The 26,206-nt window shown below is 46.7% G+C and overlaps 1 protein-coding gene across 1 annotated transcript; it reads left to right on the top strand.

The window, feature by feature from the left end:
- Positions 1 to 3,563: 3,563 nt before the first annotated feature.
- On the top strand, positions 3,564 to 25,910 carry ESPNL (espin like). The gene is made up of 4 exons (XM_063919561.1): positions 3,564 to 3,965; positions 4,426 to 4,545; positions 4,716 to 4,886; positions 23,061 to 25,910. Exons 1-4 carry the CDS (start codon positions 3,852 to 3,854, stop codon positions 24,534 to 24,536), a joined length of 1,881 nt encoding a protein of 626 aa, XP_063775631.1. The 5' UTR covers positions 3,564 to 3,851; the 3' UTR covers positions 24,537 to 25,910.
- The last annotated feature ends 296 nt before the right edge of the window (positions 25,911 to 26,206 follow it).

Genomic DNA, 26,206 nt, shown 5'->3' with positions numbered 1-26,206 from the left:
GCCACATACAGTGAGAGATCAGTATGACAGGGTACACAAACAGGCAGAAAGAGGTCAGATTTCTGGGGGCCTGCCAAATTTCCAAGTGAAATATTAATGAGAACAAAATCACTGCGTGGCGCAGACTGATTCAATTTCTAGGCTAATTTACCCAGGACTACTCTTTTCCAGAAAAATCATTTTAAATAATAATAAATAAATAAATAATAACATGGATTTCTGATACCAGAGGACATAATTACTGAAGAAAAGACTGTCCCATATCATGAGGTGATTCATTTAGTGCCTCAGTGATGTCACTTATCCCTAGTGAGTTTACTGACTATTCTTAAGTAAATACACTTTGGTAATCCTGTGCTCCATGATTTGGGCTTAGATTTTCATCACCCCGCATGAGATGATAGCATTTGCAGAGGTGTTGAAACTTTACAGCTGGGAATAGGAGGAAATGGCAGTCATTGTAAATTATGGAGCGGGTGCACTAGATAGCATTGTATACGTAAAAAAGTTGACTCAACTTACACCTTATAGGCCTACACACTGGCCGATATTCCTCAAAGATATGAACGATCTCGTTCATTATTGAACGAGATAATGTTCATATCTTTCAGTGTGGAGTCACCAGCGATGAACGATGTGCGGCCCCACGCTCGTTCATCGCTGGTTCCCCGTCGGCTGTGCATGCAGGCCAATATGGACGATCTCGTCCATATTTGCCTGCACTTCAATGGAGCCGGGTGACGCGGGAGTGAAGAAACTTAACTCCCCCCATCACTGCCCCCCCGCCGGGTCGCCTGTCGGCCGTATCCGCCATTGGGCAGCTCGGCGGCGGACCTTTATATGTGTAGGGCCCTTTACTCTTGCGTTTTGTATAATATAAAACAAATCCTTAAACACACAAATACTTAAACACACAAAAATGACCAAACACTTATTGCAAGAGTTATCCACTTACATTTGGCCATACAGAGTATCTCCTTCTCTGGTCCTGGTCCTCATTCTCACCTAACTGGTTTTCTCTACAGACTCTCCAATCTCCAGCTTCTTTAATTTAGCCTCCTGCTCTAATAACCACAGTCTACTTTCCATCTATCTTACTGTGCTCACCACCGACACCTAAATCTGTGAGCACAGATGGTCTCGACCATATACTCTTTTCGGCCTTCTTTCTGCCCTAATACTGCCAGGCTCTCCAAGCCCCAGTGCTATAAGCCCCAGCCACCCCACATTATCTCCAGCTATCTAATCCCGACCACCCCATTACCTGCAAAAGTCTTCCTGCTCGGCCAAACATTGAAGGAGAAAATCTCACTCTGACTTCATTCACTTCTAATCATCCTGTCTTCCTATTATACCACCCTATCTCTCACAAGGAAACTTACTCCCAATCTATATTTCATATTGTACCTGCCTAACATCCCCTTCTATCTCTTTGTCACTGTCAACTGACTCTGCAGCAAACATCCACCACCTCTTCTTCCTCACCACTCATGACTTCAACATTAACTTGACAGACAACATCTACACCATCCAAAATAAAGTCTACCCTAGACAGATTCATAACCCCCACCACCACCACCACCACCCATTCTCACCTACAATCGCCTAGTCAATCCCCATTTTCTTTCAACATTCCGCACATACTCCTTCACTTTCTGTGGGGGCCAGCTTCACTTCATACATCCAGTCCATCACGCATACCTGTTGCCTCCACCTTTGAAACATTACTTTTCTCATTCAGGATGCAACTAAAGCCCTCAAAGTAATTCTATCGGTAATTCTATCATTATCTCCTGTTTTGACTTCTGTAAGCATTTCCCAGCTACCCTTTCACTCTCACCCCTTTCTCCTATACAGTATATCCAGATATTCCCTCCAGAATCCTGAAGGATGCAATAAGACCAGCATCTAAATCCCGACGGAGGTCAGGATGCTGGCATCGAGATACAGATGGGCGGAATCCTGATTGTTTTTTCATCGGGACACGCTCACGTCCTGCCGTTTTCGGTGCGGGGGGGGGGGGAGATTAAGTTAGGCATTAGAAGGGGGGGTTAGGGTGCAGGGACGGGAAGGGTATAGTTAGGTACCGGGGAGTGGGGTTTAGGGTTAAGCACAAAGCCGGGAGGGTTAGGGTTAGCTTTCGGTAGCTGGGAAGGGAGGGTTAGGCACCACCAGTGAGGGTTAAGGTTAGGCACCACCGGGTAATATTAGGGTTAGGCAGCCACAAGGAAGGGTTAGGGTAAGGAACAGGTGAGGGTTACGGTAATTTCTGGGGTGCTGTCAGGATTCTGATGGTCCGGATGCCACTGTCAGTATTCTGACCGCCGGCATCCTGTCCATCGGGATATCATACTAAATCCCTTCATACATCTCTGACTTTGTCACAAGATACACCCTGATTTACCCTTTCCTTCTTTCTAATAACCAGGCAACTCCTCAAATATCCATGCCTTCTCCCGCGCTGCTCCCTACTTACTGATCTACCTACCTGCCTGCCTGAAAGAACCTCCCCCAGAATTCAATATTTCAATACCCACCAATAACTATGTCCTTCCCTACTTCCTCTTAGGAGGCTACCTCTACATGCGCCACCTGTCACTTCCACTTGTGTGCCGTTACCTCTTACTCTACCTGGTTTCTCCCTCTATCCTATGTCTGTTGTCTGCCCTTACTATGTCTACATCAAATGGACTTGTTATGTTTAACTTGCTTTTGTGTTAAGTTTAGTTTGCATTTATGAATGTTATAAAACTGCTAATTATAATTGTACTTGTATGATTTATATTTGTAATTTGTGCTTATAAGATTTGTTATTATGTTTAAATTGTGTTTGTGTGACTTGTATGCTGCCTATCCCGCGCTGTGGAATTTGTGGGGCCTTAGAAGTAAACAATGAAGATGCACATACATACACTTACTATGCTTCATCTTACCAGGGTGTTCAAGTCTAATACAGCTGCGGGATCCTTTATACACATATCTGCAATTGTTCTAAGTTCATTTTTTAATTCTGAATAAGCTTTGGCTTTTTGTTTAATGGCCCTTTACGGCAGAATGCAGCATTTTACAGGACCGTTCAGTGTGTATGTGTTGCTAAGTAGATGCCAAATTACCTGTAACTTTTTTTCGGCCATATCTGTCTCTCTGTCCCTCTGTCTGTCAGTCCTCTGGGAGCTGTGAAAAGCCTTTATTTCCACTGACCTTTGCCCAAGGTCCCTCACGTGTGTCTCATTTCATTAATGAATCGGATGTGCCACAGATCTTGCCTTTTAGTTACATGATATCCCCATCTAGCAGTCCAGGGGGGCTTTTTTTGTAAGTGACAATGAGTGGGGGAGGCAGTTAAGCGAATCAGTAGCACAATAAGTGCAGGTAACGTATCCCACATGCCTATAAAAACCCCCCTCCTTCCAGACACCCTACACCGAGATCCCTGCCTCCCTTTTGCACTACACCTCATTTATTAGTGCTACAAGATCCCCCACCTGTGTCTTCCATTGCAGGTACTGTAGGTCAGTTGAGATAGACACAGAGGCAGACAGGTTTGTTAGGAATGGATAAGTGTCAGACACACCGTCTGATCCCTGACAGGAACACAGGTGTTTGGGGGAGGCAATGCATGAAGCATAAGCAGGGCGAGTGATGTGTGAAAGTGAGAGGGGAGCAGTAGACTGATATACTGTCATTTGCATTACAGCTGGGTGTGTAGAGTGGGAGGATTATGTGAGGAAGATAAAACGTGCAGATCACCAGCAATGAAGATAAAACCCAGATGAAGGGACATGTGATCATCCATGGAAGAGGCCTATTCATTTATTTTCAGGCCGGCAAGGTCTTTGTTACATTTTTAGATGTATATTTCCAGTGTCATCATGGAGTCTTCGGAGCAAGCAGTGATTTCGGACCAGAGGACGGGACGCCACTATATAGCAAAAGCCAAGATTGCAGCACTTTTCTCTAACACCGTATGCAAACTCCAAATCTTTTCTGCTGCTTAGCATTTCATTTAAGTCACTCTTAGGGGTAGATTTACTAAAGCTTTTGAAAATGACAAGTGGTGGCGTTGCCAATGGCAACCAATGAGATTCTGTCTATCTAACATTGCTCTAGCATATGACAGTTTTACATTTTCCTCACTAATATCACCTTCCTTTTATTATTCTATACCAATACCTTTCACATTGCATTTTGTATTCAGTGTCTATTTGAGGCTGCTCAGTGTTCAACCAGGGCTAGGAGTCTTCTATAGAACCGGGTTCTCTTCCACTGTGTCACTTTTCCTTCTGTGCCACCCATATCATTAATCACAATAGTTCTTGCAAAGGCAGTATTATTGCCAAGATGTATGATGTAGCTGCATCCCCTTCTCTCTATCTTCTTGTCATAGTCTCATCTCCCTGTCACTCACTGGTCTATATATTTTAGAGAGGTGCACGGGCAGAACCCTCATCTGGGACGCTGCAGGATGCGTTACCACTTCCGGAAAGATCAAGAATAAATCAGTGTTTTCAGAAAGCAAGAATCACTGGGATTTTCCTCCAAGCCGTAAGTAACTCTCGCCTGACCTAGATGTGCTTCAGATCAATATTGCTAGGTTCTAACCTTTTAGCTATACAATGAAACCTTATGAAAGTCATTTGGTAAATTAAGGTTTCCCCTTTTTTTATGAATGCAAAAAATATTTAGTTTTATCTAATCTTCCATTTAATTTCTAGGCAGAACAAACTGAGAGTCAGGGAGAAGATGCTCTGTACGAGCCAGGGTCTTCAGTGGACTTGGACGCTTTAGTGCCTACACACGATGAACAGGGGAGATCAATACCAGAGTGGAAGAGGCAGGTGATGGTCCATAGGTTACAAGCTCACCTGGACCAAGAGGCCAAGCCGGTAAGAGCAACCTTTGTATCGTCGTGTATACTGCACAATTATTGAGGATGTAAAAGATCAAGGTTATTTAAGTGCATCCTTTCATTCTTTTTGGGCTTGTACACATGGACTTCAGTTTTAATCATTTAGGGCCTGATTCTGATTTGGAAGTAAAGCAAAAAAAAAGCAAGTACTGTAAGTACTGTTAGATTTGAGTGGGGTGTGTCCAAACTGAAATTTACATTTCAGTGTAAAAATACAGTTGTCCAGCATTTGTGGGCTACTGTACATGCAAGAGCAGCCAGTATTTACCCTGCACAGAAAACAATATAAATGTATTTGCTCCCCTAGCAACATGGCTTGTTGCATATGTAAAGTTATTTGATTTTCTTTTCTTTACTTCCAAATCAGAATCAGGCCCTTGTCAGGAGCACTTTCTTAAAACTGTTTAAATGCACTTTAACACAGATAGTCCAGAAAATAATGTAGGGTCATGGGCCTGTACACACCCACTGTCAGGTGATTATTTGTCTTGTAAAGTGTCCAGGGTGGACAATCCTGGGCCATTGTTTGCAATCTCGGGTATCGGGATTGAAAAATGGTCAATCCTGGTATTCCCAGGTACCCAGGATTGGTTTGTTTCCTGTGTAGCCCCCCGCACCGTACTGAACACATAACATGATACCTGTGAGGGCTTGTGGGTCACTTCCTTCGGTGAGGTCCGTGCAGCGGGTGACAGACGGCTGACTGTGCAGTGTGACTTCTGACATCACATCATTCTGCGCAGGGGGAGCTGGAAGGAGGGAGCCGGGCAGTGTCTGAGCCTCCTGAGGACTCTCAATGCTGCCCGGCATTAAAAAAAACAATGGGCCATCTGATCCCGAAATTCCCGGGATTCGAGCTTCCTATCCCAGGATTGAATCCTGAACGATTTTTGGCCTAAATCTCGGGATCCCGCTGATCCTGGAATTGGCCACCCTAAAAGTGTCTATTTTGGCATTGCTTTCAGTCTGTAGAAGTAGAAAAGCTTAAGAAAACACAATTAAGTTCTGTGAGAATGCTCATTAAGGGTCTGATTCATGTTCATTTTTAAGCAAAGCGAAAAATCAAGCAACTGGGCAAAACCATGGCCCTCATTCCGAGTTGATCGGTCGCAAGGCGAATTTAGCAGAGTTACACACGCTAAGCCGCCGCCTACTGGGAGTGAATCTTAGCTTCTTAAAATTGCGACCGATGTATTCGCAATATTGCGATTACTAACTACTTAGCAGTTTCTGAGTAGCTCCAGACTTACTCTGCCTGTGCGATCATTTCAGTGCTTGTCGTTCCTGGTTGACGTCACAAACACACCCAGCGTTCGCCCAGGCACTCCCACCGTTTCTCCGGCCACTCCTGCGTTTTTTCCGGAAACGGTAGCGTTTTCAGCCACACGCCCCTGAAACGCCGTGTTTCCGCCCAGTAACACCCATTTCCTGTCAATCACATTACGATCGCCGGAGCGAAGAAAAAGCCGTGAGTAAAAATACTTTCTTCATAGTAAAGTTACTTGGCGCAGTCGCAGTGCGAACTTTGCGCATGCGTACTAAGCGGATTTTCACTGCGATGCGATGAAAAAGAACGAGCGAACAACTCGGAATGAGGGCCCATGTGCACTGCAGGAGGGGCAGATGTAACATGTGCAGAGAGAGTTAGATTTATGTGGGGGCTGTTCAAACTGAAATCTAAATTACAGTGTAAAAACAAAGCGTCTAATATTTGTGGGCTACATGCAAACACAGCCAGTATTTACCCTGCACAGAAAAAATATAAATGTATTTACTCCCCTTGCATGGCAACGTGGTTTGTTCCAGCCACAAAGTTACATGTTTTTTTTGCTTTACTTAAATATGAATTAGACCCTCAGTACATACAGTATTACACTTTGCTGCAATAGCTTTGAGAACTAGTTTTTAGCACTTAGTTAAACATGAGGACAAGTGTCGTCTTTCATTGGAGTGGTCTTCACTTTGCTGGCGGTCGGGCTCCCGGCGACCAGCATACCGGCGCCGGAATCCTGACCGCCGGCATACCGACAGTTCTTCTCCCTCTTGGGGGTCTGCGACCCCCCTGGAGGGAGAATAGATAGCGTGGCATGCGTAGCGATTCCAGCGAGCCCGCAAGGGGCTCATTTGCGTTTGGCCAGCTGTCGGTATGCCGGCGCCGGTATGCTGGTCGCCGGGAGTCCGACCGCCGGCAACACATACTACTCCCCTTTCATTGCCCTTGTGCATCAGTCCTTACTCCAAATCCACCAGTTAATAGCTTTGAGCACCCTGTTGCTGTTAGATTGCATGCCTGTCCTATCTCACTGTGCCATTTATTGTTGACAGTAAATTCATGTTAGTGTTAGACTTTCATGCTGCATGGTTAAAAATAATCAATCAAATCTATAGGACATCTGTGATTGACATTGTTCCTTTACATAAATACAATGGTAATAAATTACATTATTCTAGTATTCAGTTCCCTTATTCCTATAAGTGCTGTAACAGGTCTCTGTTTGGTCAGTTTCCATTTCCCTGTACTTTCCTCAGTGGCATCAATATGGGGTTGGGGGCTGCACACAGGTGTCACCCTCCGAGTGGGTGACCCCAAAATGCCAGCTCCTCCACAGTGACCATAAGCCAGGTTCTGCACTGTGTATTTGCAGCGCCCATCTCCTGTCACTGAAGACACATAGAAACTTAAAATTTGACGGCAGATAAAAACCACTTGGCACATCTAGTCTGTCCCTTTATTAACCATATTGTTACCTCAAACCCTATTTGATTTTATTTCTTTGTAATGATATCCTTATGTCTATCCCATGCACGTTTAAATTGTTCTACTGTCTTAGCCTCTACCACCTCTACTGGAAGACTATTCCACTTGCCCACTACCCTTTCTGTGAAGTACTACTTCAGTGCATGTCCTCGATCCTTCTGTTCTTTGAAAAATGTCTCCCTCCTATACCTTGTACCTTGGAAGAGCCAGTAGTGTAGGCCAGAATCTCCGGGGACAGCCCAACATCCCCGGAGTGATGAAAATGGAGGGGGGGTACCGCAAAACCACAACTCTTTTCGAACTCACGCCTAGAACCTGTGATGCCTCTCATGTTACACAATATGTTCAGTCTTATCCAGCAGGGGTTCCTACGTGCTTGTAGGAGGGGGAACTCTATTAACCATGCACAGACTTGGAGAGGAGAGGAGAGGAGAGGAGACTGCTCTTACCAGCTGGGTCCCAGTACCTGCACAATGGATCTGGCCGGCACAAGGACTGGTACATGCCACAAGAAGTGGTGGGATCACAGATGTGCATTACACCGGTTTCTTTGGACTACATTGGCTGCAGCACATAGTAGCCAGGTAGGGATGCCCAAAGGCAGGGAGGGACTTCCTACTGGAAGTACGCTCTCTGTTAATTGGAGCCCGACCTGGCACTCGGAGGTAGAAGACACCTCTCCCTGGGGCTGCCTGTCATGTGTGTAACTGTCTGGTAGCACCTCCAATGGGAAGTCATTGCCAGTCACAGTGTAGCCATTGCAGTCACGGACTGAAACTGTCTCACTGAGGTGACAGATTTTACTGGGGGGCTGCAGCCCTGGAGCCCATAGGTAGAATTTGACACTGGTCTTTTACTGTGGGGAGTATTCAATTAGGGCGCTAATCAGAAATTTTGTTTCGCCTGCCTGAGGCAGGTGAAACAAAATACGTAGTTATGGTAGACTTACCGTCGATAACTCTATTTCTGCTAAGTCAACAGTATCCACAGGATAAACATTGGAATATGAGGTAGCATCAGCAGATTGGCACCAACGATCAAAGCTTTTGGCCTCCCAGAATGCAACGGGCCAGTCCCCTATATCCCCACCTCCTGGTTCAGGCAATTCAGTTGTTTTCCCAAGCTCAAGGCATGAGCATCATGGAGAGCCCTAATTAGGTGAGAAGAACACACAAGCACACCCTTCCGTACAAGAAGGAAGAGCTTTGTAGGTGAAAGGATCCTCAAATCAGGTGTGTCAGGGTGGGATCCCTGTGGATACTGTGGACTTAAGAGAAATAGAGTTATTGACCGTAACCATATATTTCTCCTGCAGGGTCCACAGGTTATCCGCAGGATAAACGTTGGGATGCCCCAAAGCACATTTAGTGGTGGGGATGCTCCTGATTGGACAGGAGAATCCTTTGCCTGAATAATGCGTCCTGAGAGGCAAAGGTATCAAAGGCATAATGTCTAATTAATGTATTAATGGAAGACCATGTGGCTGCCTTACATATCTGTTCAGCTGAAGCAGAATATGCTTCTGAAATTGTCATCCAAAGCCACCTCGCCAGTGTCTGCTTGTCAGCAGGCCATCCTCTCTTGTGAAATCCAATCCGTTCTTGTGAAAAGAACGAAGAGAGTGTTTGTCTTTCTGATGGCACTGGTACATTCCATGTAGATCCTTAAGGTACGGACTACGTCCAATGATGCATCTCCCGCAGAAAGGTCTGGCCCTTGGAAAGACGGGACTACAATTTCTTCGTTAAGGTGGAATTTAGAACCCACCTTAGGAAGATAACCAGATTTGGTTCTGAGAACCGCTCTATCTGGATGAAAAAAACAGAAAAGGAGGGGGACATAATAATGCCCCTAAATCTGAAACTCTTCTAGCTGAAGCAATAGGCAGTAGAAAGTAAACTTTAGCTGTCAGCCATTTCAGATCCACTTGCTTCAGTGGCAACTTGAAGCACCTTTAAGACTAAACTTAAATCCCAAGGCACTGTTGGAGGAACAAACGAAGGTTGAATGTAAAGTATTCCCTGGAAAAAAGTGTGAACATCCTGTAGGTTAGCAATTTTCTTTTGGAACCAGTCAATGCTAACACCTGCACTCTCAAGGCAGCCACCCGTAGACCTTTGTCCATTCCTGCCTGAAGGAATGCTAAGACTCTGGAAACTCTGAATGACCTAGGGTCACTGCACCATTGAATATAGGCTTGCCATTTTCAGTGATAAATGCAAGCCAAGGATGGTTTCCTTGCCCTGAGCATTGTTTGAATTACCTGTTGTGAGAATCCTCTTATTTTCCGGATAGAAGTCTCAAGAGCCACGCCGTCAAAGACAGTTGATTCAGGTGCTTGTAATAGCAAGGACCCTGAGACAGTAGATCTGGACGTTGAGGGAGTAGAAATGGAGCATCCATTGACAGCCTCTGCAGATCTATGTACCAATGGGGGTCATTCTGACCTAATTGCTTGCTGTAGTTGTTCGGAACTGCGCATGCGCCTGCCGTCATTCCCTAGCGTTCGCCGCGGTCGCTGGGCAGGAGGGGGCGGCACAGCGGCGTTTGGCAACCACTGCTACCAGGGGCAGCAACGAGCAACTCCCGGTCAGCTGCACTGGCAAGGAGTTGCTCAACAAGTACAAAAGCATTGCTGCTGTGCGATGCCTTTGTACTTGTGCGGGGGGGGGGGGGGGGCGGACAGACATGCGGAGTGGGCTAGCCCCTGTGCTGGGCATCCCCCCGCATGTCTGGGAACATGATCATAGCGGTGCTAAATTTAGCCCAACTACGATCAACTCAGAATGACCCCCAATGTCTTCTGGGCCAAGCCGGAGCTATTAGTATCATGGCACCCTTTCCTTGTTTTACCTTTTGCATCACTCTGGGCAACAGGACGATCGGTGGAAACACATAGGCCAGACGAATGTCCCATCTTACTGACAGGGCATCCACAAAGGTCGCTTTGGAATCCCTGTTCCTGACCCGTATGCGGGAACCTTGTTGTTCTGATGGGACGCCATGAGATCTATCCCCGTTACCCCCACTTGTCTACCAGAGTCTGGAAGACTTTGGGGTATAAAGCCCATTCGTTTGCATGAATGGAATGTCGACTGAGAAAATCCGCTTCCCAGTTTAGGACTCCCGGAATAAACACTGTGGACAAGGCTGGATGATGAAGTTCTGCCCACCTTAACGTGTGGCATACCTCCTTCATTGCTTTTTGGCTGCTAGTTCCTCACTGATGATTGAGGTATGCTACTGCCGTTGCATTGTCCGGGCAAATTTGAACTGGTTTCCCCTGAAGGATGTCCTTTGCCTGAATAAGTGCCATATACATGGCCCGAAGTTCCAATATATTTATTGGCAGGCAACTTTCTTCCTTGGTCCACTGCCCTTGGAAGCAATTTCTTCCTGACACTGCTCACCAGCCCTGAAAACTTGCAACCATTGTCAGAAATTCCCAACCTGATATCCAAAAGTGTCTCCCTTTATCCAGATGAGATGTTTGTAGCCACCAGGCTGATGATCTCCTTACTTACAGAGGAAGGACCATAGTCTGCATTTTTATTGTCTGATGTAACCCATTCCATTTGGAAAGGATCAGACGTTGTAGAGGCCTCAAGTAGAATTGAGCATACTCCACCATATCGAATGTCGACACCATAGATCCCATCACACGCATTGCTGCATGAATGGTTAGCAGCTCCTGGATTCTCAACTGAATTTTGGATATTTTGTTCAGAGGTAAAATTATTCTCTGAAGATCCGAATCCAACACAGCCCCCAAATGAGTCATCCGTTGTGATGGAACCAGGGACGACTTTGCCCAATTTATGAGCCAACCGTGTCTCTGTAAACAAGCCATTGTCTGTTGCAGATGGCACTGAAGCAATTTCTGTGATTGTGTCAGGATTAATAGGTCGTCGAGGTATGAAAAAATCCTTATCCCCTGCTGACGGAGATAAGCTGCCTTTACCAACATGATTTTGGTGAACACTCTGTGAGCTGTGGCCAGTCCAAATGGTAGGGCCTGAAATTTAAAATGTTGCTGGAGGATAGCAAACCTGAGATAGCACTGATGGGACAGTGCTATAGGAACATTTAGGTAAGCATCCTGTATATCCAGGGATACCATAAAATCCTCCGGCTCCATGGCTAAAATAATGGAACGTAAAGTCTACATATTAAAACGAAGCACCCAAATTTACTTGTACAGCACCTTGAGATTGAGTAAAGGCCAGAATGACCCATTTGGCTTCTGGACCAGAAACAGGTTGGAATTGGAATTATTACTCCTGACTGAAGCAACTTCTGTACTGCCTCTTGCAAAGCCCTGGCCTTTGTTTCCACTGAATATGGGCTGGTACAAAAAAAACTTTGAGGAGGGTGTTTCTTGAAAGCAAACGCATAACCGTGAGATACCGCTTCTTGTACCCAGACATCTGTGGTGGACTTCTGCCAGATCTGTTCAAAATAAAGAAGTCGGCCTCCCACTCTGGGGTCCCTCAGGTGGAGGCCTGCACCATCAGGGTGATGGCTTATCTTCTGGCTTGGGAGCCGGCCCTCTGGTAGCCCAATGCTTTTTAGTCTTACCAGACTTGTCAGATTGAGACTGTTTGCCATACCCCTTTCCTTTAGCTTTTCTTTGAGTCTGAAAGGGCCGAAAAGCTGGAAATTTGGCTTGGATTTGTGTGTAGAAGGAAACTTCACTTTCTTGGAGTCTGCTTCTGACTCCAAAATACTGTTTAATTCTTTACCAAAAAGAATATATCCAGTAAAAGGCAAAGACTCCAGAACATTCTTGGATTCTGAGTCAGCTTTCCATGTATGTAGCCAATCCGCTCTGCAAGCTGCTACTGCTGAGTCTGATGCTTGAAAAGCATTTGTACCCATAGCCAAAGCTGCTTTTCCATAAAAATAGTCCCTGTTTAATATGTGCAATATGGGATTTTTGCTCTCTAGATGCCAATAAAAGATCATCCTCCAATGCACCAGCCCAGGCTGTCACTGCTTTTGCCATCAATGCTGAAGCCATGGCTGGTCTTACAATTGCCCCAAGGAAAAAATGTTTTTCAAAAAAACATCTATTTTTCTATCCATGACATAATTTAATGCTGTTGAAGGCAGAGGTAATGTAGATTTTTGCACCAATCAAATGACATGCATATCTACTTTATGAGCCACCTTCCTATTTAAACAGTCCCCAGCTGGAAGAGGATATTGGGAATTCTACTTTTCTTACTGGGTGTTAACCAAGCCTCTTGCATAATTTCCCGTCAGCTGTTCTGACCCAGGAAATTCAGTCCTGACTGTTTTGGGACGTTTGAATACAGGTGCCTTAGATTTTAACAAAGGCTCTGCTGCTTCCTCTAAGGATAGAATGGCTTCCATAGCACAAATTAGCTCAGGTATGTCCACTGAGCAGAGACCTTCATCCTCATTTCTGTATGCAGACCCGCAGTGTGATCAGTGCTCATCCTCCGATGAGTCCACATCTGAAACGTGTAGACTGTGAAGATGCTGTTTCATGTCTATGTGATTTACTTTCCACCAGCCTTTCAGCCTGTTTTTGTTGAAAGGCTGCAGATTCCTGGACTGGATGTGATAAACCCCAGGGGGAATGTTGCATGTAAGGGTTAATAGTGTAACCTATTCCTGGTATAGGATCTGGCATTATCCGCTCAGCTATACTGGATAATGTCTGTGCAAAAGTAGACCATGGGGGTTCAGCTTGAACCTGTGCCTGCCTTGGATTATTCAGGAGGATTTGATGAAAGCTAAAACAGTTTGCACATAATCCATTTTGAACCAGATCCTGAAAGGTTAACCCAGCTTTGCAAGACAAACATGAAATCAGTGTTGGTGCTGCTGTGAAGAGTGTATCCTCTTCACCCTTGCCTCTCTTAGACATGATAAATAAATCATACACCTGTACAGCGTTACTACACAATTTGTGACTGAAATCACTTTAAACCTGGTTAAAGTGACATACAAAATGATCCCTCCCTGCTTTGCACCAGCATTGAGGATCGGAATACACAGAAACTGACAGAAATAGTAAAGTCAACAATCACACTAGCAGTCACAGGTTATACATTAGTATAATAAGCAATATGAGCACATATTCAATTAAAGATACATTTCAAGTATGTAGGAGAAACATATACTGCATTACCTTAAATAGGACTTTTAAACGTATTCACTCGCACAGCGAAAGAAACAGCAGCAATAGTTTACAGACTCATATGCATCAGGCACTTATCCAACTACTTAGAAACATAGAAACATAGAATTTGACGGCAAATAAGAACCACTTGGCCCATCTAGTCTGCCCCTTTTTTATTTTATCCTTTAGGCAATCTCAATCCTTTTTAAACCTTAATTCTTTGTAAGGATATTCATATGCCTATCCCAAGCATGTTTAAATTGCCCTACAGTCTTAGCCTCTACCCAATAGCAGCTACAGACTTAGTGCTGTATCACCCGACTCTGGAGAGTGGGATACAGGGAAACTTCACCCCGCTTCGAGGATCGACCAATATGTTAGTGAATGCTGAGTGGATCCAGATGCTAATAATATACACAAACACCCAGTGAACGTACAGTGAACATAGACGCCCAAGTGAACACAGACGCACCAGTCACACAGCCGCCTATGCTGCAACTGGGTCCTTTTTAGATACACAGCATCTCAGACGGAAAAGAGGGAAATCAGTTCATGGTGGGAAACTCGGAGGAAACTGGTTATGAACCAGCGGGGAGCGGCAACTAGGGGAGCGTCTTACTCCCCACTACTGACATCAACCCCTGGGATCGCGGCCTTACACTAATCCCTGGAGCCTATGATCCCTGAGGCCTAGCGCTGGTGCACCCGATGTGGCAGCGGCATCAGCTGCTGTTCGGTAGCCTCCTCTCGAAAACAGTGCGGCTGTGTCTTGCGTCTGCCCCGCTAAGCGGAACTGATGCCTTAGCTTCTCCCCGCGTTCCGGCCACAGCCTGGTAACGTCCGCTGGACTTGCTAGTACATCCGACACAGACACCTGTCGAAACAGCACTGTACACGTGGGTAAGTGTTGTCGCGACCCGGCAGAGAGTTGGAACAACTGTTTCTAAGGTGCGTGTAAAACGTGTAAGACGCTTTTTAGAAAACTTGCTCAAAAAATGTAAGACTATAAAAATAAATCACAATAAGAAGCTTATGGCTGCCAAAATCAGCAGCCCAAAAATCGCGGTCAGGCTTCTGTTGCACCAACAAAAAAGCTGAATTGCCTAAGCCAGACTGGCCTGTTGCATTCAGGGAGGCCGAAAGCTTTGATCATTGGTGCCAATCCGCTGACGCTACGTCATATCCTAATGTTTATCCTGTGGGCCCTGCAGGAGAAATCCTAGATAAGCCGTAGCTTGTGCCATCTTATCTGGGCTAATAGGATAGCCCGGCGAAGCAATTACCTATAGTCAATGACCGCAGGTAATTGGATCCCACCCTATATTCCTAAAGTTTTCTTATCCTTGTTATTCATTCTACTTATCTTCCTCACTCTTGCTGCTTCTTATCCTCCAGGGGCATAGCCGGAACTTTGTGGGCCCCATAGCAACATTTTGAAAGGGGCTTACTTCAAAAATGTAGAGAGCAAAGCAAAAAAAATAAAGCAAGTAACTTTAACCCCGGACAAACCATATTGCACTGCAAGGGGTGAAAATACATTTACTTAAATTTTTTTGGCATGCAGGGTAAATACTGGCTGCTTTTGCATGTGGCCCACAAATGCTGATCAGCTTTATTTTTGCACTGCAGTTTAGACTTCTGCTAGGACACGCCCCTTCTCACATCTAAATCTCTCTGCACACTTTACATTTTCTCACCTGCAATGCAGCATTTTAATTTTTTGCTTTGCTCACAACTCAGAATCAGCCCCTGAGTGTAAAGACTGGGAGGGCAGAGTCTGCCACCTATATGAACGCTGATGAGTTTGCCTTTCCAGGCTTGACCCAGTTGCTTAGTGGGCAATTACAGGACCTGTGTAGCCAACTATAGGAGCTGTATACAGGAGCACAAGACCCTATAGGTACCTCTGGACCAGGGATGTGCAGTCAGGGGAGGCAGTGCCTCCCCTGTCATTAATGATTTAATAGTACAAATAAGATACTTATGACACATATTCTGTGTCATAAATATCTCCTTTATATTAATCTAATCATTCTTTACTCCTCTGTAAATGGGGTTGGGAGGCACCGATAGTGGTGCCTCCTGTTGTGAATGGGAAAGGTGTGGGAGCGGGGGGCGGGCGCGGGCGGGGCCAAGCCATGGGCAGTAAAAACCCATTGAAAAGCGGCACCATTAGAAGTGCCGCTTTCATACAGGGATGTGCTTTCAACCCATGAAAGCACACCCCTGTCAGTGAGGCCACAGTGATTGGCCAGCGGATCCGTCACTGGAACCGCTGTCATCACTGTGTGGGCGTGGTGGAGGTGCGGGAGGAGGTGAGGCCGGCGGGATGCGGCAGAGGTGCGGGCATCGGTGGGATGCAGCGGTGGTGCGGGCGCCGGGATGCGGCGGAGGTATTAGCGGCATTCTGCAGAGTTTGGCAGCGGACCGGTACCAAATTGAAAAAATGGCGCCACAGCGTCATTTTTAAAATTCAAGATTGACTCGCTGCGTCATCGCCCCGCCCCCTCCGGCTGACTTATATAAGTCAGCGCGAGGCAGCGGCGTCAGTCCGACGGCGAGGAGGAGCAGTGAATAGTTCCTGAAGAAAGAAGACAACGTAGAAGTCCTGTATGGGCGGCAGCTATGCAAGAGAGCTTAACAGCCGCCGCCCACCAGGTGAAGATGCCGGAAGTCCTGGGGAGGCGGCGGCCATGCAAAAGAGCTTAAAGGCCGCTGTCCCCCAGGTGAAGACGGCGGAAGCCCTGGGAAGGTGGTGGCCATGCAAAAGAGCTTAAAGGCCGCCGCCCCCAGGTGGTGCTGGTTTTAGTGATGTGTGGGGGACTACACTCCCCCCCCCCCCTCTATGGGGGTGGGGGGGATTTAGCTGCCAGTGCCTCCCCAGCCACTGACCTCACCGCGCGTCACTGTCCTGGACCCCATACGAATGGCACCCCCTGCACCCACTATGGGGGTCATTCCGACCCGTTCGCACACAGTGGTTCTTCACTGCGGTGCGAACGGGTCAGAACTGCGCATGCACGTCATTGCTCGGAGAAGCATTCCGGGGCAGATACTCATTGTTGGATGCCGTTTTCGAGGAGTGGTCGTCCGAACGCAGGCGTGTCCAGGCAAATGGAGGGCAGATGTCTGACGTCAAAGCCGGGAGGAACGTCGCTGGATCCGTCGCACAGGGTAAGTAGATCCAGCCTTACTCTTCCACTGCACAAAACTTTTTTAGCTAAGCAGGGCTGCACAAGCGAACGCAGCCCTGCTAAGCTAAAATACACTCCCCCATAGATTAGTTGATCGCACCAGCAGCAAAAATTTGCTGGCTGCGATCAGCTTGGAATGACCACCTTTATTGGTACTCCCATGCTACTGACCAATATACACTCTCCTGTGCTTTTTCTCTCTCTTTTACAATAGAGCACCAGGAGAAGCAGATGCCTAATGTCTAATTTACAATATAACATTGGCACAGAGAGACTTTAGGTTTGAAATCCATCGGCTAATTTTCATGAGCCAGGAAAAATAAGATTTTACTCACCGGTAAATCTATTTCTCGTAATCCGTAGTGGATGCTGGGGACTCCGTAAGGACCATGGGGAATAGCGGCTCCGCAGGAGACTGGGCACAACTAAAGAAAGCTTTAGGACTACCTGGTGTGCACTGGCTCCTCCCCCTATGACCCTCCTCCAGACGTCAGTTAGGATACTGTGCCCGGAAGAGCTGACACAATAAGGAAGGATTTTGAATCCCGGGTAAGACTCATACCAGCCACACCAATCACACCGTGCAACTCGTGATATTATACCTAGTTAACAGTATGACAACAACGGAGCCTCTGCACAGATGGCTCTCAACAATAACCCTTTTGTTAACAATAACTATGTACAAGTATTGCAGACAATCCGCACTTGGGATGGGCGCCCAGCATCCACTACGGACTACGAGAAATAGATTTACCGGTGAGTAAAATCTTATTTTCTCTAACGTCCTAAGTGGATGCTGGGGACTCCGTAAGGACCATGGGGATTATACCAAAGCTCCCAAACAGGCGGGAGAGTGCGGATGACTCTGCAGCACCGAATGAGCGAACTCCAAGTCCTCCTCAGCCAGGGTGTCAAACTTGTAAAATCTTGCAAATGTGTTTGACCCCGACCAAGTAGCAGCTCGGCAAAGTTGTAAAGCCGAGACCCCTCGGGCAGCCGCCCAAGAAGAGCCCACCTTCCTCGTGGAATGGGCTTTTACTGATCTAGGATGCGGCAGTCCCGCCACAGAATGTGCAAGCTGAATTGTGCTACATATCCAGCGAGCAATAGTCTGCTTTGAAGCAGGAGCACCCATCTTGTTTGGTGCATAGTTTTCCTGACTCCAGCCGTTCTGGAAACATAAATTTTCAGGACCCTGACTACATCCAGCAACTTGGAATCCTCCAAGTCCCGAGTAGCCGCAGGCACCACAATAGGTTGGTTCAAATGAAACGCTGAAACCACCTTAGGCAGAAATTGGGGACGAGTCCTCAATTCCGCCCTATCCATATGGAAAATCAGATAAGGCTTTTACATGACAAAGCCGCCAACTCTGACACACGCCTGGCCGAAGCCAGGGCCAATAGCATGACCACTTTCCATGTGAGATATTTTAACTCCACGGTTTTAAGTGGCTCAGACCAATGTGATTTAAGGAAATCCAACACCATGTTGAGATCCCAAGGTGCCACTGGAGGCACAAAAGGAGGCTGAATATGCAGCACTCCTTTAACAAAAGTCTGAACTTCCGGCAGGGAAGCCAGTTCTTTTTGGAAGAAAATCGACAGGGCCGAAATCTGGACCTTAATGGACCCCAGTTTGAGGCCCATAGTCACCCCTGACTGTAGGAAGTGCAGGAATCGACCCAGTTGAAATTCCTCCGTTGGGGCCGTCCTGGCCTCACACCAAGCAACATATTTTCGCCATATGCGGTGATAATGTTTTGCGGTCACGTCCTTCCTGGCTTTGATCAGCGTAGGAATGACTTCCTCCGGAATGCCCTTTTCCTTTAGGATCCGGTGTTCAACCGCCATGCCGTCAAACGCAGCCGCGGTAAGTCTTGGAACAGACAAGGCCCCTGCTGCAGCAGGTCTTGTCTGAGCGGTAGAGGCCATGGGTCCTCTGAGATCATTTCTTGAAGTTCTGGGTACCAAGCTCTTCTAGGCCAATCCGGAACAATGAGTATAGTTCTTACTCTTCTCCTTCTTATTATCCTCAGCACCCTTGGTATGAGAGGAAGAGGAGGAAACACATAAACCGACCGGTACACTCACAGTGTCACTAGAGCGTCAACCGCTATTGCCTGAGGGTCCCTTGACCTGGCGCAATAGTTTTCTAGCTTTTTGTTGAGGCGGGACACCATCATGTCCACCTGTGGCCATTCCCATCGGTTTGTAATCAGCCGGAAGACTTCTGGATGAAGTCCCCACTCTCCCGGGTGGAGGTCCTGTCTGCTGAGGAAGTCTGCTTCCCAGTTGTCCACTCCCGGAATAAACACTGCCGACAGTGCTAACACGTGATTTTCCGCCCATCGGAGAATCCTCGTGGCTTCTGCCATCGCCATCCTGCTTCTCGTGCCGCCCTGTCGGTTTACATGGGCGACCGCCGTGATGTTGTCTGACTGAATCAGTACTGGCTGACTTTGAAGCAGGGGTCTTGCCTGACTTAGGGCATTGTAAACGGCTCTTAGTTCCAGAATATTTATGTGTAGGGACATTTCCTGGCTTGACCATAGTCCCTGGAAATTTCTTCCCTGTGTGACTGCTCCCCAGCCTCGAAGGCTGGCGTCCGTGGTTACCAGGACCCAGTCCTGTATGCCGAATCTGCGGCCCTCCAGAAGATGAGCACTCTGCAGCCACCACAGTAGAGACACCCTGGTCCTTGCAGACAGGGTTATCCTCTGATGCATCTGAAGATGCGATCCGGACCACTTGTCCAACAGATCCCACTGAAAGATCCGTGCATGGAACCTTCCGTACGGAATTGCTTCGTAAGAAGCTACCATCTTTCCCAGGACTCGCGTGCAGTGGTGCACTGACACCTGTTTTGGTCTTAGGAGGTCTCTGACTAGCGATGACAACTCCTTGGCCTTCTCCTCCGGGAGAAACACCCTTTTCTGTTCTGTGTCCAGAACCATCCCCAGGAACAATAGACGTGTTGCAGGAACCAGCTGCCACTTTGGAATATTCAGGATCCAGCCGTGCTGTTGTAGCACCTGCCGAGCAAGTGCTACTCCGATCAACAACTGTTCCTTGGACTTCGCCTTTATCAGGAGATCGTCCAAGTACGGGATCATTATAACTCCCTTTTTTCGCAGGAGTATCATCATCTCGGCCATTACCTTGGTAAACACCCTCGGTGCCGTGGACAGACCAAACGGCAGCGTCTGGAATTGGTAATGACAGTCCTGTACCACAAATCTGAGGTACTCCTGGTGAGGAGGGTAAATGGGGACATGCAGGTAAGCATCCTTGATGTCCAGTGATACCATGTAAACCCTTTCCTCCAGGCTTGAGATAACCGCCCAGAGCGATTCCATTTTGAACTTCAACCGTTTTATATACGTGTTCAAAGATTTTAAATTTAAAATGGGTCTCACCGAACCGTCCGGTTTCGGTACCACAAACATTGTGGAATAGTAACCCCTTCCTTGTTGAAGGAGGGGTACCTTGACTATCACCTGCTGCGAATACAGCTTGTGAATTGCCTCTATCACAGCCTCCCTGTCCAAGGGAGACGTTGGCAAGGCAGATTTTGGATCCCCAGCGTCATGCTGTGGACTTAGCGGAAGCGGGGGAGGACTTTTGTTCCTGGGAACTGGCTGTATTTTGCAGCTATTTCCCTCTACCTCTGCCTCTGGGCAGAAAGGACGCGCCTTTAACCCGCTTGCCTTTCTGGGGCCGAAAGGACTGTACCTGATAATACGGTGCTTTCTTTTGCTGTGAGGGGACATGGGGTAAAAATGCTGATTTTCCAGCTGTCGCTGTGGAAACTATAGCTGGTCGCAGTATAATGCCTGAGTGTGTAAAAACAGACTTCAGGATAGCCTCCTGCTTTCTATCGGCAGGTTCCTTGAGGGCGGCCGTGTCCGGAGACGGCAGTGCCACCTTCTTTGATAGTCGTGTGAGCGCTTTATCCACCCTAGGGGGTGTCTCCCAGCGTAACCTGTCCTCTGGCGGGAAAGGGTACGCCATTAGTAACTTTTTAGAAATTACCAGTTTCTTATCAGGGGAAGCCCACGCTTCTTCACACACTTCATTTAATTCATCAGATGGGGGAAAAACCACTGGTAGTTTTTTCTCCCCAAACATTATACCCTTTTTTGTGGTACCTGGGGTAACATCAGAAATGTGCAAGACATTTTTCATTGCCGCAATCATATAACGGGTGGCTCTATTGGAATGTACAGTAGTCTCCTCCTCGTCGACACTGGAGTCGGTATCCGTGTCGACGTCTGTGTCTGCCATCTGAGGTAGCGGGCGTTTTAGAGCCCCTGATGGCTTTTGAGACGCATGGGCAGGCACGAGCTGAGAAGCCGGCTGTCCCACATCTGTAATGTCGTCAAATCTCTTATGTAAAGAGTCGACACTGTCACGTAATTCCTTCCACATTACCATCGATTCAGGTGTCGGCCCCGCAGGGGGTGACATCACATTTATCGGCACCTGCTCCGCCTCCACATAAGCCTCCTCATCAAACATGTCGACACAGCCGTATCGACACACCGCACACACACAGGGAATGCTCTGACTGAGGACAGGACCCCACAAAAGCCCTTTGGGGAGACAGAGGGAGAGTATGCCAGCACACACCAGAGCGCTATATAACACAGGGATTAACACTATAACTGAGTGATTTTTCCCCTATAGCTGCTTATGTATATGTAATAATGCGCCTAAATTTAGTGCCCCCCCTCTCTTTTTAACCCTTTGAGCCTGAAAACTACAGGGGAGAGCCTGGGGAGCTGTCTTCCAGCTGCACTGTGAAGATAAAATGGCGCCAGTGTGCTGAGGGAGATAGCCCCGCCCTTATTTCAACTGACTTTCTCCCGCTTTTACTGGATCTCTGGCAGGGGTATTTTTACACCTATATAGCCTTCCTGACTATATATGGTGTAGATTTGCCAGCCAAGGTATATTATATTGCTGCTCAGGGCGCCCCCCCCCCCCCCCAGCGCCCTGAACCCATCAGTGACCGGAGTGTGAGGTGTGCATGAGGAGCAATGGCGCACAGCTGCAGTGCTGTGCGCTACCTTGTTGAAGACCGAAGTCTTCTGCCGCCGATTTTCCGGACCAACTTCTTGCTTCTGGCTCTGTAAGGGGGACAGCGGCGCGGCTCCGGGACCGGACGATCGAGGTCGGGCCCTGTGTTCGATCCCTCTGGAGCTAATGGTGTCCAGTAGCCTAAGAAGCCCAAGCTAGCTGCAAGCAGGTAGGTTCGCTTCTTCTCCCCTTAGTCCCTCGTAGCAGTGAGTCTGTTGCCAGCAGATCTCACTGAAAATAAAAAACCTAAACTATTACTTTCTTTCTAGGAGCTCAGGAGAGCCTCCTAGTGTGCATCCAGCTCGGCCGGGCACAAGATTCTAACTGACGTCTGGAGGAGGGTCATAGGGGGAGGAGCCAGTGCACACCAGGTAGTCCTAAAGCTTTCTTTAGTTGTGCCCAGTCTCCTGCGGAGCCGCTGTTCCCCATGGTACTTACGGAGTCCCCAGCATCCACTTAGGACGTTAGAGAAATAACCTCAAATATTGGGCTGGCAAATAAGATGCAAGCTGGCTTGCCCTAAAGAAATACAGAGTACAGGTCTGCCTACATATGTATGCATATGGGTTGCCGCAATCACTAATGCCACCTTTTGTTGTCTCATAGTCATCATTGGAATTTCAGAGTTGATAGCACTTAAGCACTTACATATTCTACAAAATGCTGCAGATATCAACACATATGGAGCTGAGCCACACTACAGCAAACTGAAAGAGAGCACTGGCATGGCATGCAGAGCCGAATACGTGCTGCATATATAATATATCTGACTCTCTTCATGATTGTGAAGTGAGCTCCCCTTCCCGAGACAGTGCTACTGTTACAAGTAGGATGGGGGAGCAAACCAACTTGTTTTATTATTAATTATTGTTAAATGTATTTACTACTTTTTTCTTTTTATTAACTTACTAATACATTTGTATTTTGGACATCATACCATTCTAAATGTTACTGTTTATTTTCACAGGGTGAATTACGTTATTCCCAAGCCCGAAGTGCCCTGCTGGGCCCATATGGTGAGCTAGTTACTGAGGAGGAGCTCTGTGTCTTTGATGGACAGATGGAAGGACTCCGCCGCCGCAGACAATGTCAGCATTATGAGAGAGAACTAAGGAGACAGGTGAGACAGCTGCAGGCCCTGCTACCCACACCTCTGATCAATGTCAGCATCAATACAGGGCTTCTTCAGCAGAGAGAGGACCCAGAGTGGTGTGCATGTATGTCAAATGTGATCACCAGTATGTCCAACCTGCTGTCCATCAGTAATGAGACATCAAACTCTGCTACTAAGGTGATCATGGAACAGAAGATTGGTTCGCCTTCACCTTCACCTTCTCCAAAGAAAGAGCTCGTACAGTGTGGGGTGTCTGTGCAAAGACTGAAGGTGCAGTTTGAGAAACAACAACAGCCGCATGGTCAACGTATAGTCAGGCCTTGTAGAGTGAAAAGAGAATCAGATGATTGCTGTGACTCAGGGGTAAGTTCAGAAGATTCTCCATCTAACAGGGATTCTCCTGTTCCACCCCGGACACTGAGGAAAGAACGCATTGTCCTCTTGTTTCTAAGCCACTGGAAAAGGTCCGCATATTCTCTACATGCAGCATTAAGAGCTACAGAGAGCCCAGAGTCCAAGGAAACAGTGGCCGACGATAGTATTTACCAGGATACAGAGAGTTCTAAAGACCTACCTGATATAATCCAAAGAATAGAAGAAATGGAGTCAAAAACAGGAACAAAGTGTGATGTGGAAATATCACAGAGACAAACTCATAAAAATGAGTCCAAAGAAAGGACACAGAATGTTATATTAAGCATTGATGGAAATGGTGTGGTATCCCAGAATGCTCAGGACAGCAGTGAAATAAGGAATGGACAAGAATCTTTGGCAGGTGAAGCTTCCCCTCGTTCAGGTGGACTACTAGGACAACTGATAACACAAACAACCACCATGCAACGCCTAATCGGAGCTTGGAGGTCAGTTCCACCAGATACCTCTCGCTCTTCTGGAGACTTATCTGCTTTTCAGTCTCCTGAACACTTTCTGTCAACATCTTGTGGCCAAACTTCTGTTAATCATGACAGTCTTACCCTGGACTTGTTCATGTTGGGATACTTCAGACTTCTTGAGCAGGATCTACCAGAAGAGGAAAGGCGGATGAGGCATCTGCTCTGTTTTGAAGTCTTTGACAAACTGGGACGCTTTGGCTGGCCTACAGCTAGAGAATTTCATTGCACAGTCTTACAGGAGATAGCCACTGGGCAGCGCACATGGTCTGATGGCTTTGAGGACATCAAAGCTCGCTTTTTTGGATCTGGCACAGACCACATGGAAACAGAAAACAAAGTCACTCAAATTTCTGAGGGTCATGATATGTGTCAGTGTATTGAGAGAAGTTTCTCATTTTGGAAAGAGAAGGAGGCTGAAATATTTGGCGACTCATAACCAGTGATCAGTGTGGGGAGCAAAAATGCATTCACCGTTACTTTGACAGAACTGATTAAAAAATCTTTGGAAGACTTCATGGACACCTACTGGGATTCATGGATACCTCCTGACAATCTAACAGCAGTATAGGAGGACATAGTGAGAGCAGCAAAGCAGCCAATGTCCTTTTCATGTGTCTGTGTATATGTCCATAGCTAATACTGGGGTAAATGTACAATACCAGCACATATCGTACCGGTATGGCTTTACCAAGGCGAAGAGGGAAGCACTAACACTGAGATATATTAACAACTCAGCTGCCAGAGAGGTGGAGTGAAAACTCCCCCCTCTGGCAATGCCTGTTAGCGCCCACAGTGCATCATCCTAGTGCTGATGCTCTGTGTCTCTCCCCCTGGCCAGCTCCTTGGGATGGACGAGATCTCGCTATTATCGCAAGATCACCTATGCAGCCCGGAGATGGCAGCCACCATAGCCAAGGACTGCGCTGTCTCAGCTGTGGTGTATGGTCACCAACACCTGCAGCTGTCAAAATCAATAGCTGCAGGTTTCGGAACGTTCAGTGCCACTGACCGATCATACATTGCCCTGCATATTGGCATGCTATTTGTAGATAAAGATAGGGGTGCACCGCCTGTCAAATGCCAGAGTCATACATAGGGGAGAAGCGGTATAGTGCACGTAACATGTGCTGAAACCGCTTCTCTCCCATAACAGATTATCATGAATTTGCCCCACTGTCACAGGGGTGTGGGGTGCAGCGGTGAGATGGGCCCATTTAACCATTTAAGGTGTATGCTTGAACTGTACATAATACATATATCTATATATATAAATGCGAAAGCTCTCACTCACTGACTGACAAATTCTCTTACTTCCCGATATGTTAGGAAGCTGAAATGTAACATAGGTATTCTACAGGTGGGAAATAGGAAAACTATATAATTAGAATTTTAATAAACCTCCCCTAAGGGGATGAACAGGGGGCTTACATAATGATGTCATTACCGATGCGTGGCTTGCGTTGCGTGAACGATAACGTCCAAACGGACAATTGGATCAAAATTTGGATTGCACCTCCAGTGTGTAGAATTTAATAAACTACAAAAATGGTCCTGTCACTTTTTACTGTATCTGCTACGGGTCCTCCGTGGGTAAAGCCAAGAACCACGGATTAATATTTACTTACATGAAGACGTTTCAAATTTACATCTCTATAGATTTACCAAATTATTAACACTCATGTACAGCCGTGAAAATCAGAAACTCCTGTGCTAAGAACCGGTAGAATGGCTAGTGTATATATAAACATGGGTTTTCAGTGAACATGCCTATTATGTATTTTTAAATATAATTATACGGAAACAGATCTTCAGAACCAAATATCAGTGTTTTCCAGCTGAAAAATAAACATATATTTATTTAAATAGTTCACAAAATTCCATTTGTAAAAATACATAAACAGTTTTGTGAAATTGTGATATATTTGTGTGTATGAGTTTAATATCTAAATACTGTTGATGAATAAATAAGTCATAGAAATGTTATGTAGTTTGCAAGCAAGATGACTCTGCCATTTGACCCCGGACCATCCTGATGCCTAGAAGTATTTGTGTATTCAACTTTAACTATCTGGGGAGGGGGCAGCTGAGACGGGTGAGGAATGTCAG

The sequence above is a fragment of the Pseudophryne corroboree genome, chromosome 4, assembly GCF_028390025.1.
Source record: "Pseudophryne corroboree isolate aPseCor3 chromosome 4, aPseCor3.hap2, whole genome shotgun sequence".
Lineage (NCBI taxonomy): Eukaryota > Metazoa > Chordata > Amphibia > Anura > Myobatrachidae > Pseudophryne > Pseudophryne corroboree.
This window is presented reverse-complemented; position numbering and strand designations above follow the sequence as displayed.